General features: G+C 43.6%; 1 protein-coding gene across 1 annotated transcript in view; it reads left to right on the top strand.

The window, feature by feature from the left end:
• Positions 1 to 10141, top strand: part of LOC308706923 (cytochrome c oxidase assembly protein COX19-like) — a 75340-nt gene extending 65199 nt beyond the window's left edge. The window contains exons 2-3 of the mRNA XM_081392834.1: positions 6710 to 6821; positions 6914 to 10141. Of these exons, the coding sequence (XP_081248960.1) occupies positions 6710 to 6821; positions 6914 to 7007 (206 nt within the window). The 3' untranslated portion in view covers positions 7008 to 10141. The remainder of the gene's footprint in view (positions 1 to 6709; positions 6822 to 6913) is intronic.
• Positions 10142 to 27353: the final 17212 nt, after the last annotated feature.

Raw genomic sequence — 27353 nt, 5'->3', positions numbered from 1 at the left:
TCCTCCGTTCGGTTCCTCCGCTCGCCATGACCACGCTGTGTGTGGACTGAACATGCGCACAACTTCTTTTTTTTTTTTTCATAAATCAATCCGCGAATCACGTGTGTGCCGAACCGAAGATATTGATCCGAACGGATCACGGATCAATGATGATCCGTTGCACCACTACTCTTCATGTATCTTAGCACCTTCAGACAGAGAGAGGAACGAACATAATTCACAGCTTCCGCGTTCTCTTCAGCGTTCTCTTCGCGTTTCTCAGCACCTTCGGACAGAGAGAGGAATGAACATAATTCACAGCTTCCGCGTTCTCTTCTTCAGCGAGTTCTTCGCGTTTCTCAGCACCTTCGGACAGAGAGAGGAATGAACATAATTCACAGCTTCCGCGTTCTCTTCTTCAGCGAGCTCTTCGCGTTTCTCAGCACAGCATTAGCTGGCTCTTCCAGCATTAGCAGGCTCTTCCAGCATCAGCAGGCTCTTCCAGCATCAGCAGGCTCTTCCAGCATTAGCAGGCTCTTCACTGGCCTCAGACAGAGAGAGGAATAGATACGTGTAACTCACAGCATTAGCAGGCTCTTCACTAGCCTCAGACAGAGAGTGGAGAATACGTATAACTCACAGCATTAGCCGGCTCTTCACTGGACTCAGACAGAGAGAGGAATATATATGTGTAACTCACAGCATTAGCAGGCTCTTTCAGCATTAGCAGGCTCTTTCAGCATTAGCAGGCTCTTTCAGCATTAGCAGGCTCTTCCAGCATTAGCAGGCTCTTCACTAGCCTCAGACAGAGAGTGGAGGATAATGGTATTTCCCCAATGCAGCTGTAACTTCACAAGGCTCAGATAAAGGAGAGGTTAATGAACAGCTGTGACTGCGAGTGAACAGCAGAAACAATCCCCACACTCACATGTCCACCACACACTGTAAGATTTCACTCGTGCTCATTTCCACAATAAAACTGCAATTCAACAGACTCACAGTGCAGCTAAGGCTTGCACCCGCAATCCAGCCGAAGTCTTCTCTGTCTCTCTCTCTCTTCCTCGCTCTCTCTCTCTCAGCCTACCTCCGCATCCGCGGTCGCGGCCGCTCACGTGTGTGAGCCGCGTGCCTCACATGTCCTCTCTCGTCATGTCCTCCTCTCTCGTTGCCGCCTGCCGTGTCCTTTTATGAGCCACCTTCCTCCTCCATGTCCCAATCACCATCCTATATCCTCTCCTCTCACACCTGCCGCGAGTTTCCCTCATCAAGCCTTGCCCGCCGCCATGACACTCACGTGGGAAACCGGAACCGTCCTGGTGTTTCCGCCGAAGCGCTCCCCGGGGGAAACATTCTAAAAAAAAAAGGTTCCCGCCTCCGTCACCCCGTGACATCGGTCAGGGTTTTTCCTGCATAGAAAATTATGAGGCGGCCGCCTCCGTCAAATTTCGTGCCGCCTCCGGCTCTCGACAAAACTCGGACAGACAGTCATGGTCAGATCCACTTTTTCCACCGTGACGGTTCTGTTGCTGTTACCGCTTGTGTCCATTCTCAAACCGTATAGTGCTGCTGCTGCGCGCAGTGCGCGGATAAGTAATAAAAACATTCCATTTCCAATTAATCGAGGGTGGATGACAGATAAATAATTTTTTGTTGAGTTTAATAAAGACACGGAACTCTCATCACGGTAAAACGCAATGAACGTGCGTCACTTTACTTTCGTTTTCAACAACGTAATTCTCTTCATGGAAAACCAATCAAGGAAAACACATCAGGAGGACTCGACAATAACGCTTGTCTGGGACCATATACTTTGTCCGGGACACGTGTGTTTTTTTCTTTCTTTCTTTTTTGAAGGGAAAAGTGAGAGAGAATTGTAGCCCATCCAGACAAATGCCCTGATTAAAAAAAAATAATAATATAAAAATATTCCGAATCACCGAAAACGTGAGGATGATTCTGTTTTATTTAATTTAATGTAAGTGGCGATTGATAGCCTATAGTTGATAATATAGGCCTACCTAATGTACTGACGGTAACAAAGTTGCGCTGTTGAGGCTCGTGCAGTTATTTATAACATTTTATAGTTAAGAAACAATATATAGCCTAGGCTACACACGATCAGAGTGATGTTTTCCTGAATGCCATCAAGATTGAAACCGAGACTTATTTCATAACAGTTCAATAAACAAATAGTTAAAATTAAGTCACTTACATTTGAGACTCAATGACTGTTTTTGTTCTGTTTCAGCAGCGAAAATAGTTCCAAACAAAGATCACAGCAGAACCAGAGCGCATCTCACAGCAACACTCAGCCGTGTTTCATTACTGAATGATTCAGCGTTTTGAACGAATCGATTGAGTCAAAGATTCAATTACCTATTCATAAACTGCCTCATTCGGAATGAATCAGCCTTTTGAACGAATCGTTTGAATGAATGACTCAATGACTCGCTCATTAAGATGGTCGCCTGCCGCCTCCTACTGGCGGTTTATTCAAAAATATTTAAAATAATCTAATTTAATACAGTTATAATTTTTCAATGTAAATTATTTAATTTGATTGGAAACAGTCTAATGTCTTATTATTTTAATTGAATATATTGATCAAATTTAAGAATTTGAAATGAAAGATGGAGCAAACATTTAATAAAATAAAACCTTACAAAGGTACAAAAAATTATTCTGTTTTCAAACAGCGATGTAATGAAACATTGACAATTTAAGTTTGAATGGAGTAAAGCCTCTGTTAAGGCTATTAAGGAAATGTAATTTTGCCAAAAGAAGAACTTTTATTTTAAATAAATGTTAATTTTTAATTAGCCAACTTCAATGTGATATGTTACCATATTATCATGCTTAACACTGAGAATTTGAATAATTGTAATGTGATCAGATGCAGATATCTAAATCAAAGAATATGGGTGGTTTGCGGGTGGATTTTTTTATTTTTAACAGTGGATTTGGGTGACTCAAAATGCACCAGATTAATGAATTTATCTTTAAAATGTACAAAAATTTCTTCCATTTTGAGCCAGGAAAAACCCTGTATGTATAAATGTGTGTGTGTGTATGTGTATATATGTGTGTGTATATTATTCTGGATTGTTTAACAAATAAAAAAGTGACCATTGGTTCATACTGTATATGAATTATATATTTTATGGCCTTTTTGATTGTTTCAGTTATTTACTAAATGTAATACATTTATTTAATATTTAAAGGTGTTAAAGGGATAGTTCACTTTGAAATTAATTTTTGATATGTTTTAGCTTACCTCAAGGGCATCCAAGATGTAGGTGTCTTTGTTTCCGCAGTAGTTTCAATTTTGATATTTTTAGGTCAAACCGTTCTTGTCTGTCAGTCATATAATGCAGGTCGATGGTCACTGGCTCAAAACACAAGCACAGAGTCCAAATTAAAACAATTCCCCATTGTCCAAATGAAACAAGTCCCCATCATAAGTACACATTGATGGCCTAAGACACGAAACGAGCGGTTTGTGTGAGAAAACGAACAGTATTTATATCGTTGTTATCTCTTGAAAACAGCACAAGTCCAAATGATCTGACGGCGCGGGCGGGTATAGATATATACATAGATGTCGCCTTGGCTACGGTTTCGTTCCAATGAACTGCAGTAGCGAAGGCGACATCTAGTGTATAGATCTATACCCGCCCACGGGCGGGTATAGATATATACACTAGATGTCGCTTGGCTACGGTTTCGTTTTCTCACACAAACCGCTCGTTTCGTGTCTTAGGCCATCAATGTGTTAACCTAAACCCTAAAACAGACAATTAATCGGCATAATCGTCAAAGCCCTAAAACAGACAATTAATCGTCAAAGCCCTCAAACTGGCAATTAATCGGCATAACCGCAATAATTTTTTAGACAATTAATCGTCAGCCAAATTTCATAATCGTGACAGGCCTACTCTTAACGCATTATAGTCCTTCACGTCTATTGCTATCTCAAAAGTGTGGCCAGTTGATAATACCTAGAATATCAAAATCAACTGCAGGCGGTAGATCCTTTCCCTTTTAGCACCTAAACTCTGGAACAGTCTTCCTAGCACTGTTTGTGAAGCAGACACACTGTCAGTTTAAATCTTGACTAAAAACACATCTCATTAATCTGGCATACACACAGCACATTATCAGTTTCTATAATTCAAATCATGTAAAAGGATTATTAGGCTGCATAAATTGGGTCAGCCGGAACCGGGAACACTTCCCATAACACCTGATGTACTTGTTACATCATAAGTAGAATGGCATCTACGCTAATAATAGTTTTGTTGGAAATGGTTTCACAACAAACTTTTTTCCTCTGTACAGATAAAAATGTTATCATAATGATTCCCGTTCTCACACATCTGCGGGAACGACTAAAAACGCTGTATTATGCATGCCAGACAAGTAATTGTCACTTTGTAAAGAAAGACAATGCACCCGCGCACATACGCATTCAAACATGCATGTCTATAGACTAAACACGTAATACATATTTGCATGCAGTCACTGTTTCACGTTTTTGAAGTTTACACAGAGATGATAATGGTGTTGCTTTCAAAACCCGTTTTCAAAAACGTGCACTTTGAAACCTATTTCAAAGTTTGTGTTCTCAGGCCACCAAAACACTGTTGTCATGTAAATGAACTGCCAAATAACGCATTAAAAGTTAACGCCCCTAAGTTAATAATGATTTTTACAATGGAAATGAATCAATTAAAAACTTAATTAAATGACTTTATTCTAGAGCTGCTGTACAGCCAAAACAATCTTTGTTGTATTAAAGGGTCATGAAACCCTAAACCAAATTTTCTTAGATTTTAACAGAGGTATGTGTTGAACACCATTGAAGACAATGTTAGCATCTTTTAGATTTAATAGTAGGGGGAAAATACCAACTTTAATAGTAGGGAGAAAATGTTTTTTTCCACTATTTTCGGGTTTAAAATCTTCATCATGTCCACGTCACAGCGCACTGTAGTACTTTGATGACTCATCGGCGTCTCATAATTATTTATGAGACTGAGTTTTCTTATCCAATGAGAAGACACTGTCTCTTAATTATTCATGACACCACGTGGATCTTTCCAATGACAGACATGTCAAACTGTGATATTGTGTAGTAGATGAGAGAGGCAATCATGGGACACAAGTGTTTGTTTTCGTGGTGCAAAAGTTCCAGTGCGTTGCATATCTTTCCCTGCGATGCTGCCAGGGCTAGATATGCGCTATATAAATGAAGGTGACTTGACTTGACTGCATGTTTGATACGTTGTGATTTTCCTCAGAGTTAAAAGCAGGCTTAAAGGTTGTATCAGTGATTTCAGGCCCAAAAAAAAAATTATCACATTCATCTAATCTTTCCTAACTAGCTAGCTAGCTGCCCACCCCATAAGCATGCCGTCAAAAAAACGCGTCTCTGTTGGCAGCCTAGGCTCTGAGATCTGCACACTATTTGTTTTGGTTTTGAGTGGTTGGTGAACCCAATTGTTTTTGTGTGCAGATCTCAGAGCCTAGGCTGCCTACAGAGACGCGTTTTTTTGATGGCATGCTTATGGGACGGGCAGCTAGCGGATCATTAGGAAGGATTAGATGAATGTGATAAAAAAAAAATTGGGCCTGAAATCACTGATACAACCTTTAAGCAAGTTTGTTGCACGCTGACTAAAAAATACTGCTGACTAGACTAAAAAATACTGCATTATCCCAGAAAAACTGAACAGTAGCTTGCAGTTATTGTTTTGCTCATCAAATTTACAGTATTCAACTGTATTTACAAAGAACGGTAAATTACTGTACAAAATTACTGTATGTGGCAATTAGGGCCGGGCTGAAGCTGGTGCCCGGGCATGGCAGGGGGGCTCAGAGCGCCCCCTAGAACGCAATCTGAATTGGGACGGACGGACCCCGTTCCGCCCTGGAATGGGGTCCGAACATTTGCCCATGTATCAAACATGCTTGCATGTAATATGAACATAAAGCATGTAACATGTAATATGAAACTCGGTACACATAGATCTCATCGGGCCGAACAACTTTGTTGCTCTCAATTTTAAAACTTGCCATCTCATCTTTGGACCCTGCATTCCTGAACACATTTCTTTCCTATGAAACTTATGTCACGAACATAACAAAACAATTCTCATTTGTAAGTTAATTTGAACTCTCCTGCCATCTATAGCTTTAAAATAAATCAAGTATTTGCTAGGTCACATGACCATAAATTATAAAATTACTTCCTTGAAGTGACTATGGCATGTACCCTTCACTTACGGCCTTGTGGAAGGGCCCTTCGTGAAGGGATCCAGTTGTTCACTTTCATTTGGAACACCCCTACAAAAAGCATTCCCTTCCCGAAGTGCCCTTCAAGGGTGTAAAAATTGCATTTGGAATTTGCCACAAATCTTTCTACTTAACCATCGGTCTTCTGCATCCACCATGTTTTTATTTTTTTAACGCTTTTTATTAATGTTTGTAGTTTTGATCGAATCCTCATCCATCCAATGTGCAATGGGTTGTTGGCAATGTTAACCGTTTGAGTGTGCAAAGATCTGCTCTTCAAATTCTAACTGGAAACCATCCGGGTATCTTTGGAATACTAATTTCAACATGTTACGATTTGGGACAAACTAATACTATTTAGGATAGATAGTATGCAAATTGGGACGCAGCATAAGTCTTTGAATTCATATATATTTTCACAATTTTGTGTTCATAGGTGAATGTAAATCATTCAAAGAGATATATATGCGATGCCTCAGAGACAACCGTTTTGACAACTCGAGCTGTCGAATAGAGTCAAAGGAGTATCTGGAGTGCAGGATGGACAGGTGAGTTTTTCCTGACATGATTTAACCTGAAGTTGAAAATTTCAGGTCAAATACATTAGGAACTAATTGTAGACATTTTATTTACTTTACAGACAGTTAATGGCAAAGGAACCCCTTGAAAAACTTGGCTTTAAGGACTTGGAGGATTCGACGGAAGAAAATGAAACAAAATATAATTTGGCCTGATGTTCACATTTTGTTGATTCGTTTTATTTTATGTCTCTCTCCATATCACTTGGAAATCTGGTATATGTTTTGTGCATGTTAACAAGCATCTGTAAAAAAAATGATACTTGTCAGACACCAAAAGATTTGGTTTTGTAGAATGATCTGTTAAAAAGGTTTTAATCATTTGAAGTTTGTTCTTATTACTGGAGCTTTACATATTTATCTGGAATAAAGAGTCTGCTTAGTTTTCATCACTGCTATGAATAGCCTTGATCATATATAATACATCTTATGTAAATAATAGACTTCATTGAAATCTTGTCAACTTTGCATTTAAAAGAATCCACTTTTTTGGTTTAAATAAATGTAGTCTGAACAACACATGTGAAATGTAGCACAAATATTTACAACACAAAAATATGCAAATATATGAATGTTTGAGGGTCAATGCATGACATGCATATTTTTGTGTCCTGGTGCATTATTTCCTTTTAAAGTAATTTGATAAATTCATGACATGTATTACTTTATAAGACCTAGTTTGTTTGAATACATTTTCAGTACTTTCAAATAATAAATATTATTTTATGTTTTGGTATCTTAAATCCCCAAAATGTCAGGGTGGTGCAACTGTTGGCACAAATGAACAGACTAAGAAAACTACTAACTATAAAATGGTGTTTTTATAATAAGAAATTATAAATAAAATACTATGCCATCATTTTATGTTTGAAACCTTTCATCTAAACAAATGTATAAATATCAGTAGTTTTAAAACTGTTGAGGTAATTGATTTGTAATCTTCCATGTGAACTGTAAGCTCCGTCTTAGCCTCGTATTTCTTTGTTTTGAACCATCATTTACTATCATTTCTAGGTGTTTATACTACTAAATACAGCTTACCCAACATCTCAGATTAACCTGACATCGCTAGCTTTCGTTATTATTAGCACAACACGCTAGCAATTCGCTAGCCAGTAAACGCGCCACCTGTGCGCTCATTTATTTTTTATTTTTATCTCGCGCGCCCCCGCCTTTGAGTTCATAAAAAGCCCAGGTGAGTAAGAATCAGTCAACAAACTCAGTGAGTAATGTCTTGTCCTGTTATTGTCACCTGCACTTCATGTCACATGTTTAGCATAGCCTTCTCTGTCGGCAATATAGGATTTATATGTGATAAATGCAAGGAGACAGTCAGGCTGACGGAGAAGATTTCAGAACTAGAGACACGCATCCAAACTTCAATTGAGGATAGTAAGAGTACTAGAGCTTTAGATACTATTTCGGATGTAGCATAGTGAACTCTTTACATGATTCGGTTCCGGCTGAATTAGTGCCTGCGCAGCAAGGCAAAGGGGTGACAGTGAGGGATCGCTCTAGTCGCGGATAAAAAAAACACTCTTCCGTTCCGATTACCATAACAAATCGATTTGCCCCGCTCAGTGAAACACCCACTGAGAATTCTGTTGATTGTGCCCTAGTAATTGGTGATTCGATCACACGGAACGTGGAAATAGAGACACCAGCCACCATAGTCACATGTTTGCCGGGAGCCAGAGCGCCTGACATCAAAGCAAATTTAAAAGTGCTGGCTAATGCTAATCGTAAATTCTCTAAGATCATTATTCACGTCGGCACTAATGATGTTCGACTCCGAGTCGAAGATCACCAAAATTAATATTAAAGAGGTGTGTGAACTCGCAAGTACGATGTCAAGCACTGTAATTTGCTCTGGCCCCCTTCCTGTTCACAGGAGTGATGAGATTAGTTAGTAGACTGTGTTCACTCAATGGCTGGCTGTCGAGATGGTGACCGCTTAATGATTTTATCAAAGAATTTGCGGACTTTCTATCAGAATTAATATTGACTGCAGATAAAGTACTAATTGTTGGTGATTTTAATATACACATAGATAATGAAAAAGATACATTGGGATTGGTATTTAAAGACATTTTAAACTCTATTGGAGTTAGACAACACGTGTCAGGACCTACTCATTGTCGTAATCATACTCCAGGTCTAATATTATCACATGGAATAGATGTTGATGCCGTTGAAATTCTGCAGCAGAGCGATGACATCGCAGATGATTATCTAGTCTCATGTAAATTACATTTAGCCAAGGCTGCAAAGCCGACTCCGTGTTATAAATATGTTAGACCTACCATTCTGCCACTAAAGATTGCTTGATCAATAATCTTCCTAATCAGTTTCATCATCTCAGCATCCTGGATAGCTTAGAAGAACACGATATTGCAACAGAAACTTTTAACTCTCTCTTTTCCAGCACTTTAGACACAGCTGCTCTGTTGCGCTTAAAGAAGATTAAAGAAAATAGTCCAACGCCGTGGTACAACGAGCACACTCTGGCCCTTAAAGGGCACCTATTATGCAAAATTCACTTTTACATGGTGTTTGAACATAAATGTGTGTTGGCAGTGTGTGTACACAACCACCCTATAATGATAAAAATCCAACCGGGTTTTTTTTTTTTTTAAATCCCCAAAAATCATAAGCACTGTCTCAGAACGAGCTGTTCTCAAAATCTATGCAATGTGACGTAGAATTGCACAAGCCCCGCCCACGACTGTTGATTGACACTCCAGTTTGAGCATAGACCCGCCTTGAGTGAGCTAAACACAGTCCGGTGAGTCCGCCATTGTTTCGACGCTGGAGCAGCTGTAGAACGTCTCCTAAAGCGATTGAGGTGTTTTGTTTTTTGGATGTTAGAATAAACATAGCAGTATTCATTTACTCTCGTTGTTACTCGAGGACTGATCTGTACAACTGCTCTCGTGAGCTCTCGTGAACTCCCAGCTTACAGTCTCCGGAGCGACAGGACTAACGTTACTGATCACAGCAGAAATGAAAGTGAGCACGCACTTTATGACAGCTCGAACTCATCTAGTCGTTTTACAGATATACAGTTTACCAGTTTATAAAGCACCCACTGAGAAAGGTGTGTATATATTTGTTTACTGTTAGTTGTAACAAGTGTTTTGTGTACTTCGCTGTGTAATGTTATGTTCCATGATAATGAAAGTGAGAGAGAGAGAGAAAGAGAGAGTTTATTCTTACAGTGATTTTCTGCAGTAAAACTAACGCTTCATCTTTTGTGTGATGTACAATAAACTTAATTGAACTCATCAGTATATTTTGGCCATCATTCAGTTGGTTTCTACTACAGCAGGCTTGTATTAATAGTGGAGCAGATGGCATATAAGTTACAAACATAATTAAGAATATAGCTGCGAGCAGCGATTGCGGGCCCAAGCCGGTGGCACCGCCACCCTGGTGCATTTAGTTGCACTAAAGGCACCGGGGTGGCGGTGTCACCGGCTTGGGCCCTCCATCGCTGCTCGCAGCTATGTTTATATATATATATATATATATATATATATATATATATATATATAGGGCAAGTAATATTCTCTGTCTTGTCACTTTAAAATATATATATATATATATATAAAATTCAGAGGCCGATTTTGCAAATAAATCCACATTCAAACCAAAATATCTGACTTCCTGTTGGTCAGAGCTAATGACTGTAAATTAGAAACTTGTCCGGCTCGATGAGTCCAATATATGTACTGATTTTTGTAACTGTGGGTAAAAGTAACCCCCCCATTTTGCCAAAAGCATTTTGAAAGTGACACAGTTGCCAGTTGGTGGCGCTATAACTTTGACTCACAATAGTTGCATCCATCTGACCGGCCTCTTACCACAAACACACTGCTGAAGTTTCATCAAGTTCAGTTAATGTGTGCAGAAGTTATAACACTTCGTGTCTCTCTTTTCTCGCCATAAATTCGTTTCCTCGCCACGGCCAAACCGTTCGAGATATCAAAAATCCGTTTTTTTATTTTGCACACCGAGTTTGGTGGGGATGGGATGAATTTTCTAGGAGGAGTATTTCACATTCCACAGCAAGCGTTTTCCAAACAACCCATATTAGCCGACTTCCTGTTGGGCTGGCGTGAAACTTGACAGAGGGAAAGTTGTTCGGCCTGATGAGATCTATATGTGTACCGAGTTTCATATTAATTCATGCAAGCGTGTTTGATATATGGACCAAGTTTTCAGACCCCGTTCAAGGGGGCGCTGTTGAGCCCCCCTGCCACGCCCGTTTCTGAAACTTTGCACATGTCTACTGGATAATAAATGTGATGTGTCTGTCGAGTTTCATCCAATTTCAAGCATGCTAAGAGTCTCAAACGCATCCGAAAAGAATATTAAAGTTTGATGCGTTGCCACGGCAACAGTATCTAAGATATCAATAATCCTTTCACAGGTCTACATCTGCCGTGTGTCTACATTATACACATAAAGTTTGAAGCAAATCGGGTAAAAATAAGAGGGTGATTTCAAAGCATTTTGAAAGTGACACACTTCCTGTTGCCAGTTGGTGGCGCTATAACTTTGACTCACAAAGATCACATCCATGTGATCGGCCTCTTACAACGAACACACTGTTGAAGTTTTATCAAGATCTGTCAATGTATGCTGAAGTTATAACACACTTCCTGTTTCTATTTTCTCGCCATAAATTCGTGTCCTCGCCACGGCCAAATCGTTCGAGATATCAAAAATCCGTCCGCAATTTAGCATCCTCAATGTCTTGACTTCATGCACACCGAATTTCGAGGGGATTGGATGAATTCTGTAGGAGGAGTATTTCAAATTCCAGAGCGTACGTTTTTCAAACAACCCATAATAGCTGACTTCCTGTTGGGCGGAGCTAATAACATAGAGTTTGGAAGTTGTTCGGCCTGATGAGATCTATATGTGTACCGAGTTTCATACTAATACGTTCTTGTATGTGTCCAAGATTTCAGATTGCATTCTAGGTGGCGCTGTTGAGCAACCCTGCCACGCCCGGGTACCAGCTTCAGCTCGGCCCTAATGGCCGCGGGTTCTGACCAGTGTGCAAAGTTTCATGAGTTTTCGAGCATGTTAAAGGCCCCAAAAGCCCCCGAACCCTTGAAGAACAATAATAATTAAAGCTGCAAGCAGCGATGAAAGGGCCCTCGCACCCGTGCCATCAACACTCGGTGGCTTTAGGAAGACAGAGCATGGTTGGGAAATGTACATTTAAGGAGGTATATATAGTAAGAGTATGTCAAAGTCAGTTACAAAATGTTTTGTATAATGGTGATAATAGCATGCTTCATGACTCAGCTAAGTGTTGCTAACATGTTTAGTGTGTTTCTAGCATGCTTAGTACACAATAATTATGTGGTTAGTACTGCATTACTGTGTTAACCATGTCAGTTTCTGTTGCCAGTAGGTGGCGTTATGACTATAACTGAATATGAGCTTGGATGTGTGTTCAGGACAGAACTCTTATCAAACGTGTGAAGTTTGGTGCAAATTGGACATTGCCTTCTTGAGTAACAACAAAGTCATGTTTCATTGACTTAGCATGCTTTAGCACTTAGCTAAGCATTGTTAGCATGTTTTAACATGTTTCTAGCATGTTTAGAACTCAATGGCATTTTTAACATGTTGCTAGAACGGCATCAACGTGTTAAACATGTCACTTCCTGTTGCCAGTTGGTGGCGCTATTACTATAATTGAACATTCTCATGTAGATGTGTTCAGGCCATGACTCTTATCAAAAGTGTGAAGTTTGGGGCAGATTGGACATTCCATGCCTGAGTTACAGCAAATTCCTATTTAATTGCAATAATAGCATGCTTTAGCACTTGGCTAAGAGTTTGCTAGCATGTTTTAGCATGTTTCTAGTATGTTGTTAGCATGTTTAACACTTGCTGGCACTTTTTTATATGTTATTAGGAGTCCATAACAGTGTTAAACATGTCACTTCCTGTTGCCAGCAGGTGGCGCTATGACTGTAACTGAATATAAGCATGGTCATGTGTTCAGGACAGAACGCTTATCAAAAGTGTGAAGTTTGGGGCAGATTGGACATTCCATGCCTGAGTTACAGCAAATTCATATTTAATTGCAGTAATATCATTCTTTAGCACTTAGCTAAGTGTTTGCTAGTATGTTTTAGCATGTCTATAGTATGTTGGTAGGATGTTTAGCACCTACTGGCATTTTTTTATATGTTATTAGGAGTCAAGAACAGTGTTAAACGTCACTTCCTGTTGCCAGCAGGTGGCGCTATGACTATAACTAAATATGAGCATGGACATGTGTTCAAGAGATAACTCTTATCAAACGTGTGACGTTTGGGGTAGATTGTACATTGCCTTCTTGAGTAACAACAAAGTCCTGTTTCATTGAATTAGCATGCTTTAGCACTTAGCTAAGTATTGCTAGTATGTTTTAACATGTTTCTAGCATGTTTAGAAGTCAATGGCATTTTTAACATGTTGCTAGAATGGCATCAACGTGTTAAACATGACACTTCCTGTTACCAGTAGGTGGCGCTATTACTATAACTGAATATTCTCATGTAGATATGTTCAGGACAGAACGCTTATCAAAAGTGTGAAGTTTGGGGCAGATTGGACATTCCATGCCTGAGTTACAGCAAATTCCTATTTAATTGCAATAATAGCATGCTTTAGCACTTAGCTAAGAGTTTGCTAGCATGTTTTAGCATGCTTCTAGAATGTTGTTAGCATTGTTTAGCACTTGCTGGCACTTTTTTATATGTTATTAGGAGTCCATAACAGTGTTAAACATGTCACTTCCTGTTGCCAGCAGGTGGCGCTATGACTATAACTGAATATGAGCATGGTCATGTGTTCAGGACAGAACGTTTATTAAAAGTGTGAAGTTTGGCGCAGATTGGACATTGCCTTCTTGAGTAACAACAACATCCTGTTTCATTGAATTAGCATGCTTTAGCACTTAGCTAAGTATTGCTAGTATGTTTTAACATGTTTCTAGCATGTTTAGAAGTCAATGGCATTTTTAACATGTTGCTAGAATGGCATCAACGTGTTAAACATGACACTTCCTGTTACCAGTAGGTGGCGCTATTACTATAACTGAATATTCTCATGTAGATATGTTCAGGACAGAACGCTTATCAAAAGTGTGAAGTTTGGGGCAGATTGGACATTCCATGCCTGAGTTACAGCAAATTCCTATTTAATTGCAATAATAGCATGCTTTAGCACTTAGCTAAGAGTTTGCTAGCATGTTTTAGCATGCTTCTAGTATTTTGTTAGCATGTTTAGCACTTGCTGGCACTTTTTTATATGTTATTAGGAGTCCATAACAGTGTTAAACATGTCACTTCCTGTTGCCAGCAGGTGGCGCTATGACTATAACTGAATATGAGCATGGTCATGTGTTCAGGACAGAACTCTTATCAAACGTATGAAGTTTGGGGCAGATTGGACATTCCATGCCTGAGTTACAGCAACTTCCTGTTTCATGGCGAAACATCAAAATTTGTCAGGCCGCCGAGGACCCGCCCTTCGACGAAAACTCAAGATCTTCGCAATTTAACGTCGCAAAGGCCTTAAGATTACACTCACCAAATTTGAAGATGATCAGATTAAAACTGTAGGAGGAGTTCGTTAAAGTATGAGGCCTGAAAATGTCAAAAACTGCACAAAAATCTGGGAGGAAGTTCAAAATGGCTGACTTCCTGTTGGGTTTAGGGCTATGCTCCAAGAGACTTTTTTGTAGGTATTAGGTCATTACATGTATGTACCGAATTTCGTGCACGTACGTGGAACGTTGCGGGAGGCGCACTCCGTTGAACTTTTATAGGTGGCGCTATCGAGCCGTTTTGCCCCGTCCAATTCTGAAACCTATATCAGATGTAAATTTTCGCCAGTTCTGACGCGTGTGCAAAGTTTCGTGAGTTTTCGCGCATGTTTAGGCCCTCAAAAATGCAATTCAATGCGGAGAATAATAATAATAATAATAATAATAATAATAAAAATAAACAGAGCAATTCCAAGAGGGTCCTCACACCATCGGTGCTCGGGCCCTAAATATAGCTGCGAGCAGCGAATCCGGGCCCAAGCCGGTGGCACCGCAACCCCGGTGCCTTTACCGCCGGCTTTGGCCCTTCATCGCTGCTCGCAGCTATATTTATATATATATATATTGTGACGGGGCTGAGGAATCACATGACAAGGAGGGCTGAAGAAAAATCCCCGGAGGGTGTGTTTATTTAACAAAAGGTGAAGAAAAACAAGGGATGTGGAAGTGCCGATGTGCTCCGTGCTCTTGTCCTCTGAGAAGTGTTCCGCCTTGTACACCGTTTCTCTGTGATCCGTGCCGTTTCGGTGAGAGGGGTGTCGGGCTGGTCGGTTATCCACTGCTGTCTAGGAAAAAAATGCAAGAGAGAGACACAGTCAGTTTCCACCATTGGAGACGTTGCTCGTCCTTGTGTTTGTCTGGTCTGCTTATAAAGCCCTCTTGTGACGAGCTTCAGGTGTGGCCGATCAGCCCGTGATGATTGAGTGCAGGTGTTCCTCCTCTGTTGCCAGGACGACGCTGATAGGTGCTCGGGACGTTTGTCACACTCCCCCTCCCTAAGTGTCGTCCTGGTCCCGGTAAACAGGGGGGAGCTGTGGAGTGAGGGAGGGGTACAACCTGACAGACCTGTGAAAGCTGCCCACAGCCGCGAGAGTCCGTCAGCGTTGGCGTTGGCTGCTCCCGCCCGATGACGCACGTCGAAGTGGAAGTCCTGGAGCGCTAGGAACCACCGAGTCACCCGGGCGTTGGTGTCCTTCGCCTTCGCCATCCACTGTAGAGGAGCATGGTCTGTGATTAGGGTAAATTTTCGGCCTAGAAGGTAGTACCTCAGCTCCAGGACTGCCCACTTGACGGCCAACGCTTCCTTCTCGACCGCGGCATACCGTTGTTCCGTCGGGGACAGCTTTCGGCTGATGTACATCACCGGGTGTTCCTCACCGTTCTGGACCTGGGAAAGAACGGCCCCTAACCCGGTGTCCGAGGCGTCGGTCTGCAATAAGAAGGGACAGTTAAAATTGGGTGCGTGTAGTACCGGCTCCATGGTAAGCGCTTCCTTGATGCGCCGGAAGGCGTCTTCCTCGGGGGGACCCCAGCGAACCTTTTCTGGCTGTCCCTTCTTGGTCAGGTCTGTCAGGGCCGCCGCTAGGGAGGAGAAGTCGGGAATAAAGCAGCGATAGTAGCCTGCCAACCCCAAAAACGCTCGTACCTGAGTTTTACTGGAGGGCCGTGGTGCCGAGAGGATTGCTGTCACCTTCTTCTCTTGAGGACGAATAAGGCCACGGCCCACCTGGAAACCCAGGTACTTGGCTTCGGGTAGAGCGAGGTGGCACTTCTTGGGGTTGGCGGTAAGCCCTGCTCGCCGTAGCTCCATTAGCACCCTCCGGAGCCGCTCCAGATGGTCCTCCCAGGTCTCCGAATGGATAACCACGTCATCCAGGTAGGCGGCAGCATATTCCTGGTGGGGCCGGAGTAGGATATCCATAAGCCGCTGGAACGTCGCGGGTGCCCCATGAAGCCCGAAGGGAAGAACCCGGTACTGCCAGTGGCCGCTGGGGGTGGAGAAGGCGGTCTTCGGTTTGGCTTGCTCGGAGAGGGGGACTTGCCAGTATCCCTTAGTCAGGTTCAGTGTGGAGATAAACCGGGCTCTCCCCAGACGGTCCAAAAGTTCATCTACGCGGGGCATGGGATAACCATCGAAGTCGGAGACCTGGTTAAGACGGCGGAAGTCGTTACAAAACCGGAGGGTGCCGTCCGGCTTTGGGACCATTACAATGGGGCTGGACCAGGGGCTACGGGAGGGCTCAATTACTCCCAACTTCAGCATCTCCTGTACCTCCTCCTCGATGGCGTGTCGCCGAGCCTCTGGGATCCGGTAGGGACGCTGCCTGACGATGACTCCAGGTGGTGTACGGACATCGTGGTGTAGGACGTTGGTCCGCCCAGGGCGTGGGGAGAACACATCAGAGAATTGACCGACCAGATGTTGTAGCTCTGTCTTCTGGGCGGCCGACAGTTGGGAGCTGACGTCGACAACCACGGGATCAATGGTAGCCAACGCTGATAGCTGGGCCGTAGTCCCTTCCCAGCGTTTGAGCAGGTTGATATGATATAACTGGTTTTCCTTCCTCTTTCCCGGTTGTCGGACCCGGTAGGTGACCGGTCCTATTCGTTCTGTGACGGTGTAGGGCCCTTGCCATTGGGCCAGGAACTTACAGGCCGCGGTGGGGACTAGGACCAGCACGCGGTCTCCCAGTTGGAACTCCCGTGGTTGGGCCGCCCGATTGTAGTGACGTTGCTGGGCTTTCTGGGCTTCCACGAGGTGTTCCTTCACCAGCGGCATAACGCGGTCTATCCTCTGCCTCATGTCTCGGACGTGCTCGATCGTAGATCGATGGGCGGACGGCTGCTGCTCCCAGGCTTCCTTAGCGACATCGAGAAGGCCGCGGGGCTGACGGCCGAACAGGAGCTCAAAGGGGGTGAATCCCGTGGAAGCCTGGGGTACCTCTCTGATGCCGAAGAGTATATAGGGCAATACCTGGTCCCAGTCGCGGCGATCTTCAGCAGCCACCCGACGGAGCATTTGCTTTAACGTCTGGTTAAACCTTTCTACCAGCCCATCCGTCTGTGGGTGGTATACTGTCGTACGTAGCTGCGACACTTTGAGCAGGCGGCACAGATCAGCCATCGTCCGGGACATGAAGGGGGTGCCCTGGTCGGTCAATATCTCTTTGGGAATGCCAACCCGGCTACACAGGAGGAACAGCTCTTGGGCAATTGCCTTGGAGGTGGCCTTGCGGAGTGGTATGGCTTCAGGGTAGCGGGTGGCGTAGTCCACAATGACCAGGATGTGTTCATGCCCGCGGGCGGACTTCGGCAGCGGTCCCACCAGATCCATTCCTATCCGCTCGAAGGGCACCTCAATTATAGGTAACGGTATCAGCGGAGAGGGGGGTGGGGTGCGGGGAGACGTTAGTTGACACACCGGGCAGGCCTGGCAGAAACGCTTGACGTCCGCGTCGAGTCCGGGCCAGTGGAAGCGGTCTTTAATCCGGCTGATGGTATTCTGGATGCCCAAGTGCCCTGCCATGGGATGAGCATGTGCCAGCTCCAAGATGACTTCGGTCCTGCTGCGGGGCACCAGCAACAATTTGACTTCCTCCCCTCTCCGCTGCGCGACACAGTACAGCAGACCATTTTGGACAACGAAGTGAGGGGTTGGGTGCGGCGGCGGTTGGACCTCTTTTCCTTCAATCACCCTCACTTGTTTCCAGCAATGTTTCAGCCGGTCGTCCCCGAGTTGTTCCTTGGCGAAGGCTCCCCCCCCCTTAACCTGTTGGAAGACATCAAAGAATAGGTTAGTATCATGCGGGGGGGACTCACCATCTCTGGCGCTGTCCGTGGAAAGCAGAGCTGGGCGCTGACGGGGACGACGGCTGACATCCTTTTTCCGGCGGTTCCCAGCTGGCTTGGCAGGTCGCCCGGCAGCGGCAACGAGCTGGTTAAAACCGGGGAAGTCACGGCCAATTAAGACCGGCACGGGCAGGTTGTCCACAATGCCCACTTCCAGGGGCCAGGTTCCCGGGCCTGTAGAAATGGTGACTTGCCTGATGGGCACCTCTTGAGTGTCTCCGTGAACGCACTTAAGGGAGAGTCGAGCTTTAGATCTGGGAGCCGGGTTTACCACAGCCGGCTGGACCAGGCTCACGGCGCTGCCAGAATCGAGGAGAGCTTGGAAGGGTCGGCCATTTATTCCCACCTTGACCCGCAGCTCCTCTGAAGGCGGCTGTTGGTGTACCAGGCAACCTGCCAGCCAAACTCGTGGGGGCGAGCGTGGTGGTTCCGTGGGCATGGGTTCGTCCTGAATGCTGGGAACCGCTGGTCTGCCACCTGTGCGCTGGGTGCCCTCCGGCGTGCGTCGCTCCTGGAACACCCTCCGGGGAAATGGCGGCGGTCGCTCCCCAGCCTCTCGCCGTAGGGTTGCATCCGCCAGTTCAGCCGCTTCAACCACCTCCGCCGTGGTCTGGGGGTTCCGCATGCCGGCAGCTTGTCGAAGTGGGCGGGGCAGTGCACGGAGGAAACGGTCCACGACGACGCGTTCAGTTACCTGGGCCGCGGTAGGATGTCCCACGAGTAGCCAGTGGGAGGAGAGACGAGTGAGCTCGGCGGCCTGGGCTCGGATCGGCTTCTGGCTGTTGTACTCCCAAGAATGAAAGAGTTGGGCCGCTGCGACGGGTGACAGGCCCACTCGGCCCAGGATTTCATTTTTGAGGTGGTCGTAAGAGTTGACCTGGGTGGTTGGGAGGGAGAAGTAGGCCCGCTGTGCCTCCCCAGTCAGCAAAGGAGCCAGAATTCTTGCCCAGTCCTCTCTTGGCCAGTCTTCTCGCTCCGCTACAGTCTCGAACATCCGGAGAAAGTCTTCCGCATCGTCGTGGACCCCCATCTTCGGCAGCAGCTGGGTAGCCTGTATCCGTGGATCGGGTAGCGGAGTCCGCTGGGCGGTGGTACCGCGTAGGGCGGCGACTTCGCGCTCCGTTTCTCCCTGTCGAGCCGCCATGTGCTCAACAATTTGCTGCTGGCGGATGCTGATCTCCGTGAGATGTTTAAGCAGGTCTTCCATGGCTGGGAAGGACTCGCCGCCTGGAAGAGAGTGGAAAAAAAAAATAATCAGTAGAAAAATCTTCGGGCCAAAACCCTCAGCGTTCAGAAAAAAACAACAACAAAAAAAACCAGGTCGGTGATTCTCCAGCGCTCATGCCCGCATTCTCCACCAGTGTGACGGGGCTGAGGAATCACACGACAAGGAGGGCTGAAGAAAAATCCCCGGAGGGTGTGTTTATTTAACAAAAGGTGAAGAAAAACAAGGGATGTGGAAGTGCCGATGTGCTCCGTGCTCTTGTCCTCTGAGAAGTGTTCCGCCTTGTACACCGTTTCTCTGTGATCCGTGCCGTTTCGGTGAGAGGGGTGTCGGGCTGGTCGGTTATCCACTGCTGTCTAGGAAAAAAATGCAAGAGAGAGACACAGTCAGTTTCCACCATTGGAGACGTTGCTCGTCCTTGTGTTTGTCTGGTCTGCTTATAAAGCCCTCTTGTGACGAGCTTCAGGTGTGGCCGATCAGCCCGTGATGATTGAGTGCAGGTGTTCCTCCTCTGTTGCCAGGACGACGCTGATAGGTGCTCGGGACGTTTGTCACACTATATATATATATATATATATATATATATATATATATATATATATATATACAGTATATATATATATATATATATACACACATATATAAATATATAAAAGACAGAAAATATTACTTGACTTACCTTATTCTGATTTTATGATACACTCGAAATATTCCACAACAAATCCTTTAAATTTAATGTAAAAATAAAAACGAAAGTAAGCAGTGTTGGTCTCACGTAACCCTCTCATTAGAATTAAAATGTTTCAATATTTGCGATGTATTTGGATGCTAAACTATTCTTTATTATAGGCTTTGTACTTCACTCGTGTTCCAATATCGATGGAAAAAATCATCCTCTTCACACGCGCAAAAATGTGCATGGAAACATCACAGTGGAGCTCTGCTTTCTGTGAATGGTACAATTGTACTACTGACTATTTAAACAGAGCAGTGTAATTCGTTTATGTTAGATTGACTATTTTTATTATTATATTGTATTAGGGCTATAATGAACAGGCTGCGATGTCAAGATTGCAATTCTGGAATGTGTGTGTGTGTGCGACGCGGTTGCGGTTGTAACGCAAAGAAGATGGTCAGATTACCAGCTCTCTCTCTATATATATTTAAATTACTGAAATTACCAACAAACGGACTCTGTCCTTCTTGAACTGTCTACAAACAACAGATGGCATCTATCAGCTCAAGTAACTCATTGATGGCTGTCTATAGACACCTCTTTTATGAGTTTACACGGGAAGCCACGAGCGCAAGGCGCCACGATGTCTGAGATTACGCAGATCCCCTAGGGATATTCTTAGACACTGATTTATACGTCAGAAAACAACAAGACTTTGTCCGGCCAGATGTGCTGGCTAATGATCTCATCAAACCAAACACACACACACATAGGCAAGAGAGCAAAAGTTCAGCGGCAGCATGAACTCTCAGTCCTGGTCACACACACACGCACACACACACAGAAACACACATGGATCCTACCACGCGTGATCAAAATCATTTGGTACAATGTTTAAAATGTATTTTCTTGATGTGTGCATGATCCCTTGTCCCAAATATTATGCCTATATAACTTTATTGGTTTGTAATCAATGTGATGTGACTATAATCGTGTATCTGTGTGTAATTATGTCATAGCAGTGCCATTCATGGTATCGTCTTGTTCCAGATATCCCAACGGTCTCGAATGTTTAACGCAAAATATCAGAGGATGCATTGTTTTATTAATACCAGTGATATTAATGTTACGAACGAATCTATCGTTCCAGTTTCTAAGAGGAAGGGGGGTATAGATCTCGAAACGTCAGGAGGTGTGCCCGATCCGTTGTTAAAGACGGTTGGCCCACGTCCGTGAGAGGGCGTGAGTTTTGGCCCCTTCAAAATATCATGCTTCCCTTCTCTCTTACTTTTACTCTTATCCCGCTCTTCCTTCTTCGCTCATCGCTCTTCTCTCTTCGATCGCTCTGACCTCCTCCTCTCCTCCCTGGCAACGCTTCTCCAGGAACCTCTGGGAAGGCTTTGGGCCTTCTCCTCGGACCAACACATGTTCGAGTAGCTGCCTTGCCTTTGCAACTAAGCTCATCCGTGCCTTTCCCCTCAAAAAGGCAAATGATCTAACTTTCTCGGTAACTTAAATTCAAGTAAGCCTTTACATCGTCTTGCGAAACGACCCAGAAGACGAAGCCAGACGCAAACCAGCCGGACACGCGCGCCTCTTCTACAGCCTCACCAGAAAGAGCACAGAATTCTGCAAGTAGGCCTATATTGAGTTGATAAAAGCTGTTTTCCGGGTGTCTATCTCTTAGGTCTGTGAATTAAGTTACCCTTCTTCCTCTTGCTCTTTTCCTTTTTTCTTTCTTTCATTTCATTCTGATCACTTATGTTATTGTTTGGTTATATGTTGTTTGTTTATTGTTTGCATTTTTACGTACGTTTATATTCGTAGCTCATATAATCTCTAGTTTTGCACTTATTAAAATTCATAAATACTTTTCACTGCCTCTGTGTTTGAAGAATCCACCTTATAAGTCAATGAATCTAAAAGATCTAAGCTACAAGCTCGATTTTAGACTACATTCAGTAGTTTTAATTTATAAACTCAGAAAGTTGGGTGTCCGTGGCCAGGACATGAAACTCTCTTGAAGTTTGGGAATATCTCTTCTTGACTGTAATGATTTTACATTTGTTTCGCTGGACGAATTAAATGTTGGTCAGATAGTTATAGAACAAGGTAATCTCGATAATTGATAAAATAAATGTACATGCGACTTATGAATTATGACCATGAGTCATAAATATTAATATTCCCAAGATTCCCCATATTCTTGAGCTAATTCATATTTACCCAGAGTCGTAAACGCTACACGGTTGAACAGTGGACACAAAAACATAAATAAAATGTTTTAGTTAATTCCTACATCCATAGGAATACATTGAAAATGCTCGCTCTACTCCGCACTATTATCAATGTCTGTGCGGACGTCTGTATTTTACTAGTATATAGTATACTATAGTCAGCGATTTAAAAGCCTTCAGCGGTGTCACACGTCGATTAACCGGTGGGAAAATTGGATCACAGTCACATCCCTAATATATTTATATATAAATACAATAGGCCTACCTGAAAGAGAATTTTACTTGCCCGACCAGAGTATAGCCTGATTAGAACGTCAATAACAAAAAAATAACTTGGGAGTCACTAAAACGAGAGATTATTCTAATTTCATTACATTCATTTTAAGTTGCAATCAGCAGTTAATAATGAATGTATTACTGATCAATGGTAACAAGGTTGCACTGCTGAGGCTCATGCTGCTTCTCCAGGAGAATTGTAAACAAATGAGCGCAGCACACAAAAAAGCAAACCAGTTAACAACATACTGACTATAAAAATTACAAATATGGAGTTTTTATATATTTTATAACATATGATAGAGTTAAGCAACCTCACTTGACGAGTAGGCAACTATTTCCTGAATACAATCACGATTGAAACTGTGACATTGATTTCATACAACAGGTTAATAAACAGTTACAATTAAGTCACTTACATTTTAGATGCAATATTGACTGTTTTTGTTCTGTTTCAGCAGCAAAAATAGTTAAACAAAGATCACAGCAGAACCATTGCGCATCTCACAGCAACTTGTTTTCTCATTACTGAATGATTCAGCATTTTGAAACGAATCGGTTGACTTAAAGATTCAATGGTCAATCCATAAACATCTGTCTCAATCATGAATGACTCAGTCATTGGAACGAATCATTTGAACGAATGAATCAATGACTCGCTCATTAAGATGGTCGCCTGGCGACACCTAATGGCGGTTTAGTGTTATGTTTAAAAGTATCATTTTTTCCAACGTGCACCATTATCAATGTCCGTGCGGACGTCCGTTTTTTACTTTCACTTTTATATTAGCGATTTAAAAGCACCCGCTCGTGTCACACGTCGATTAACCGATGGGAAAATATCCTCACAGTCATATACCTAATAAATGTATATTTAAATACAATAGGCCTACCTAGTAAAACGTTTTATATACTATTTTGATATCCTTTTGGACACAAGAGGGCAGTATAGCCCTATGTTTGCTTTTTTGTTGAACCAAATAGCACTAAATAGCCTGTTTTTAACTTTTTCATACTTCTTGAATTGCAAAAACAGAATAAAATAGGTTTAGTTCTAATATTTGTATAATTTTATATAAAAATAAATGGTGTATAATTACATTTTTAGAAGTTATGAGATGTTTCCTGCTTCCTTTTTGACATTAATTTAATCCCTCGCCATAGCAAAACTGTTTGAGATACTCAATATCCGTTTACAATTTAGCATCATTAATATATTTTTATCATGTTGAAAAAGTTTGGTGGGAATAAAATAAACCTTTTAGGAGGAGTAACTAAAAACTCAGAGGCTGATTTAACAAAAAATCCATATTCAGACCAAAATATCTGACTTCCTGTTGGTTGCAGCTAATGCCTGTAAATTAGAAAGTTGTCCGGCTCGATGAGACCAATATACATACTGATTTTTGTAATTGTGGGTAAAACTAACAAAAAAAACATTTTGAAAGTGACACACTTCCTGCTGCCAGTTGGTGGCGCTATAACTTTGACTCACAATAGTCACATCCATCTGATCGGCCTCTTACCACGAACACACTGCTGAAGTTTCATCAAGATCAGTTAATGTGTGCAGAAGTTATAACACTTCGTGTTTCTCTTTTCTCGCCATAAATTTGTTTCCTCGCCACGGCCAAACCGTTTGAGATATCAAAAATCCGTCCGCAATTTAGCATCCTCAATGTCTTGACTTCATGCACACGGAGTTTGGTGGCGATTTAATTAATTCTCTAGGAGAAGTGTTTCAAATTCCACAGCAAGCGTTCTCCAAACAACCCATAATTGCCGACTTACATTTACATTTACATTTACATTTAGTCATTTAGCAGACGCTTTTATCCAAAGCGACTTAAAGATTAGGACTTAGTTAAGCGAGTCATCATGAAGAGGCAAAAACAACGCAAGAAGTGCTCAAAATACGAAGTTCAGGCATTATTCAGAGTAGCATAAGCCCGGTAAGCGAGGTTTTTAAAGGGAAAGGGAAGGTTTTTTTTTTTTAAGAGGTTAAGTGCTCACGGAAGAGATGGGTTTTCAGTTGTCTTTTGAATGTTGTCAGGGATTCTGCATTCCGGATGAGGGTGGGGAGAGTGTTCCACCAGCATGGAACTGTGTATGAGAATGTTCTGGAAAGAGATTTTGTGGCTCTCTGTGATGGAACCACGAGACGTCGCTCGTTGGCCGATCGTAGGCTTCTGGTAGGGATGTAGGCTCGTAGGAGTGAGTGAAGGTAGGAGGGAGCTGAGCCTGTGATAGATCTGTAAGCAAGCGTCAATGCCTTGAACTTGATGCGAGCAGCGAGAGGTAGCCAGTGCAGAGAGATGAACAGAGGAGTGACGTGTGCCCTCTTGGGCTCGTTGAAGACAAGACGAGCTGCAGCGTTCTGGATCATCTGTAGAGGTTTGGTTGCACATGATGGAAGTCCAGCCAGAAGAGCATTGCAGTAGTCCAGCCTAGAAATGACCAGGGCCTGGACGAGAGGTTGTGTTGCATGCTCAGTAAGGAAAGGCCTGATCTTCCTGATGTTGTGCAGTGCAAACCTGCATGATCGGGTTGTCTTTGAAATGTGATCTGTGAAAGTCAGCTGGTCGTCAAACGTTACTCCAAGATTTCTGACCGACCTTGATGGGGTGATTGATGATGAGTCTAGCTGGATGGTGAAGTCGTGCTGTAGAGACGGATTGGCAGGGAGGACGAGAAGCTCAGTCTTTGCCAGGTTGAGCTGCAGGTGATGTTCCTTCATCCATGTCGAGATGTCCGCCAGACAGCTTGAGATCCGTGCAGCTACTGTGGGATCATCTGGTTGAAACGAGAGGAAGAGCTGTGTGTCATCAGCATAGCAGTGGTAGGAGAAGCCGTGTGCCTGTATGATGTGTCCCAGTGATGTGGTGTAGATGGAGAAGAGGAGGGGACCAAGAACTGAACCCTGAGGAACCCCTGTGGTCAGTTGATGGGCTCTGGATACCTCGCCTCTCCATGCGACCCTGAAGGACCTACCTGTGAGATAGGACTCAAACCAGTGGAGAGGAGTACCTGTGATGCCCAGTGATGAGAGGCTGGACATAAGGATCTGATGATTTACAGTGTCGAAGGCAGCAGATAGATCCAGGAGAATGAGGACTGAAGATTTGGAAGCAGCTTTTGCAATCCGTAGGGCTTCTGTGACCGACAGTAATGCAGTCTCAGTTGAATGGCCTTTCTTGAAGCCGGATTGGTTGACATCCAGCTGGTTGTTAAGAGACAAGAAGGATGTTACTTGGTTGAAAACAGCTCTTTCAAGTGTTTTCGCAATGAATGGTAGGAGAGAGATAGGTCTGTAATTCTCTACAGATGATGTGTCTAGTGTTGGTTTTTTAAGCAGTGGAGTAACCCGAGCCTGCTTGAATGCTGTAGGAAAGGAGCCAGTGTGGAGGGATGAGTTGATGATGTGTGTGAGTGCTGGTAGAAGTGTGGGAGAGATGGCTTGTAGAAGGTGTGAGGGGATGGGGTCTAGAGGACAGGTGGTAGGGTGACTGGAGAGGAGAAGTGTGGATACTTCTTCCTCGGTTAGCGGAGAAAAGGAGAACAGAGGGATATTGGCTGTGGAAGGGGTCAGACTGGGGTCCTGTGCGTGTGGAACTGAGAATTGACTGCTGATAGTTGTTGTTTTGTTGGTGAAGAAGTTTGCAAAGTCGTCAGCAGTTAAAGAGGAGGTGGGTGGTGGTGGAGGTGGACAGAGGAGAGAGTTGAATGTCTTGAAGAGTGATCGTGTGTTGGAGGAGCTGTTGATCTTGTTGTGGAAGTATGAAGATTTTGCAGCATGAACATCAACAGAAAAGGAAGAGAGGAGAGATTTATACATACTCAGGTCGGATGTGTCTTTTGATTTGTGCCATTTCCTCTCCGCTGCCCTGAGTTCGGTCCGGTGTTCACGGAGAACCTCAGATAACCAAGGATTGGAGGGAGTAGCGCGTGCTGGCCTGGAGGAGAGTGGGCAGATATTGTCGAGAGAAGAGGTTAGAGTGGAGCATAAGGTATCCGTTGCGGTATTCACATCCAGAGATGAGAATTGTGAGGGTGAGGGAAGAGAAGATGACACAGCAGAGGAAAGGTGAGAGGGAGAAAGTGAGCGCAGGTTTCGTCTGAAAGTGACTGGTGGTGGGGGTGGGGGTGCAGAGGTAGAGAGTTGTAGACTGAAAGTAATGAGGAAATGATCTGAAACGTGGAGAGGTCTCACCAAAATGTTGTCCGTGATGCAGTTGCGTGTGTAAACCAGGTCCAGTTGGTTGCCTGATTTGTGAGTACCTGTGGTGATGAGACGTTTGAGATCGAAAGAGGCTAGGAGAGAGATGAATTCTGCTGCATACGGCTTTTCGAGATGAATGTTGAAGTCACCAAAGACTAGAAGTGGGGTGCCGTCCTCAGGGAAAGAGGACAGCAGCACATCCAACTCCTCTACGAAGTTACCCAGCTGACCTGGGGGGCGATAAATGACTACAATATGGATCGTATTGGGAGTTGTAAGTTTAATAGCATGATATTCATATGAGTTGTTGTTGCATAGAGAAGAGAGTGCTGAGTATTTCCAATTGTTAGAAATGAGAAGCCCTGTACCCCCACCCCTCCCAGATTGGCGAGGGGAGTGAGA

This window comes from Scardinius erythrophthalmus (assembly GCF_964197995.2).
Source record: "Scardinius erythrophthalmus genome assembly, chromosome: 18".
Taxonomy (NCBI): domain Eukaryota; kingdom Metazoa; phylum Chordata; class Actinopteri; order Cypriniformes; family Leuciscidae; genus Scardinius; species Scardinius erythrophthalmus.
This window is presented reverse-complemented; position numbering and strand designations above follow the sequence as displayed.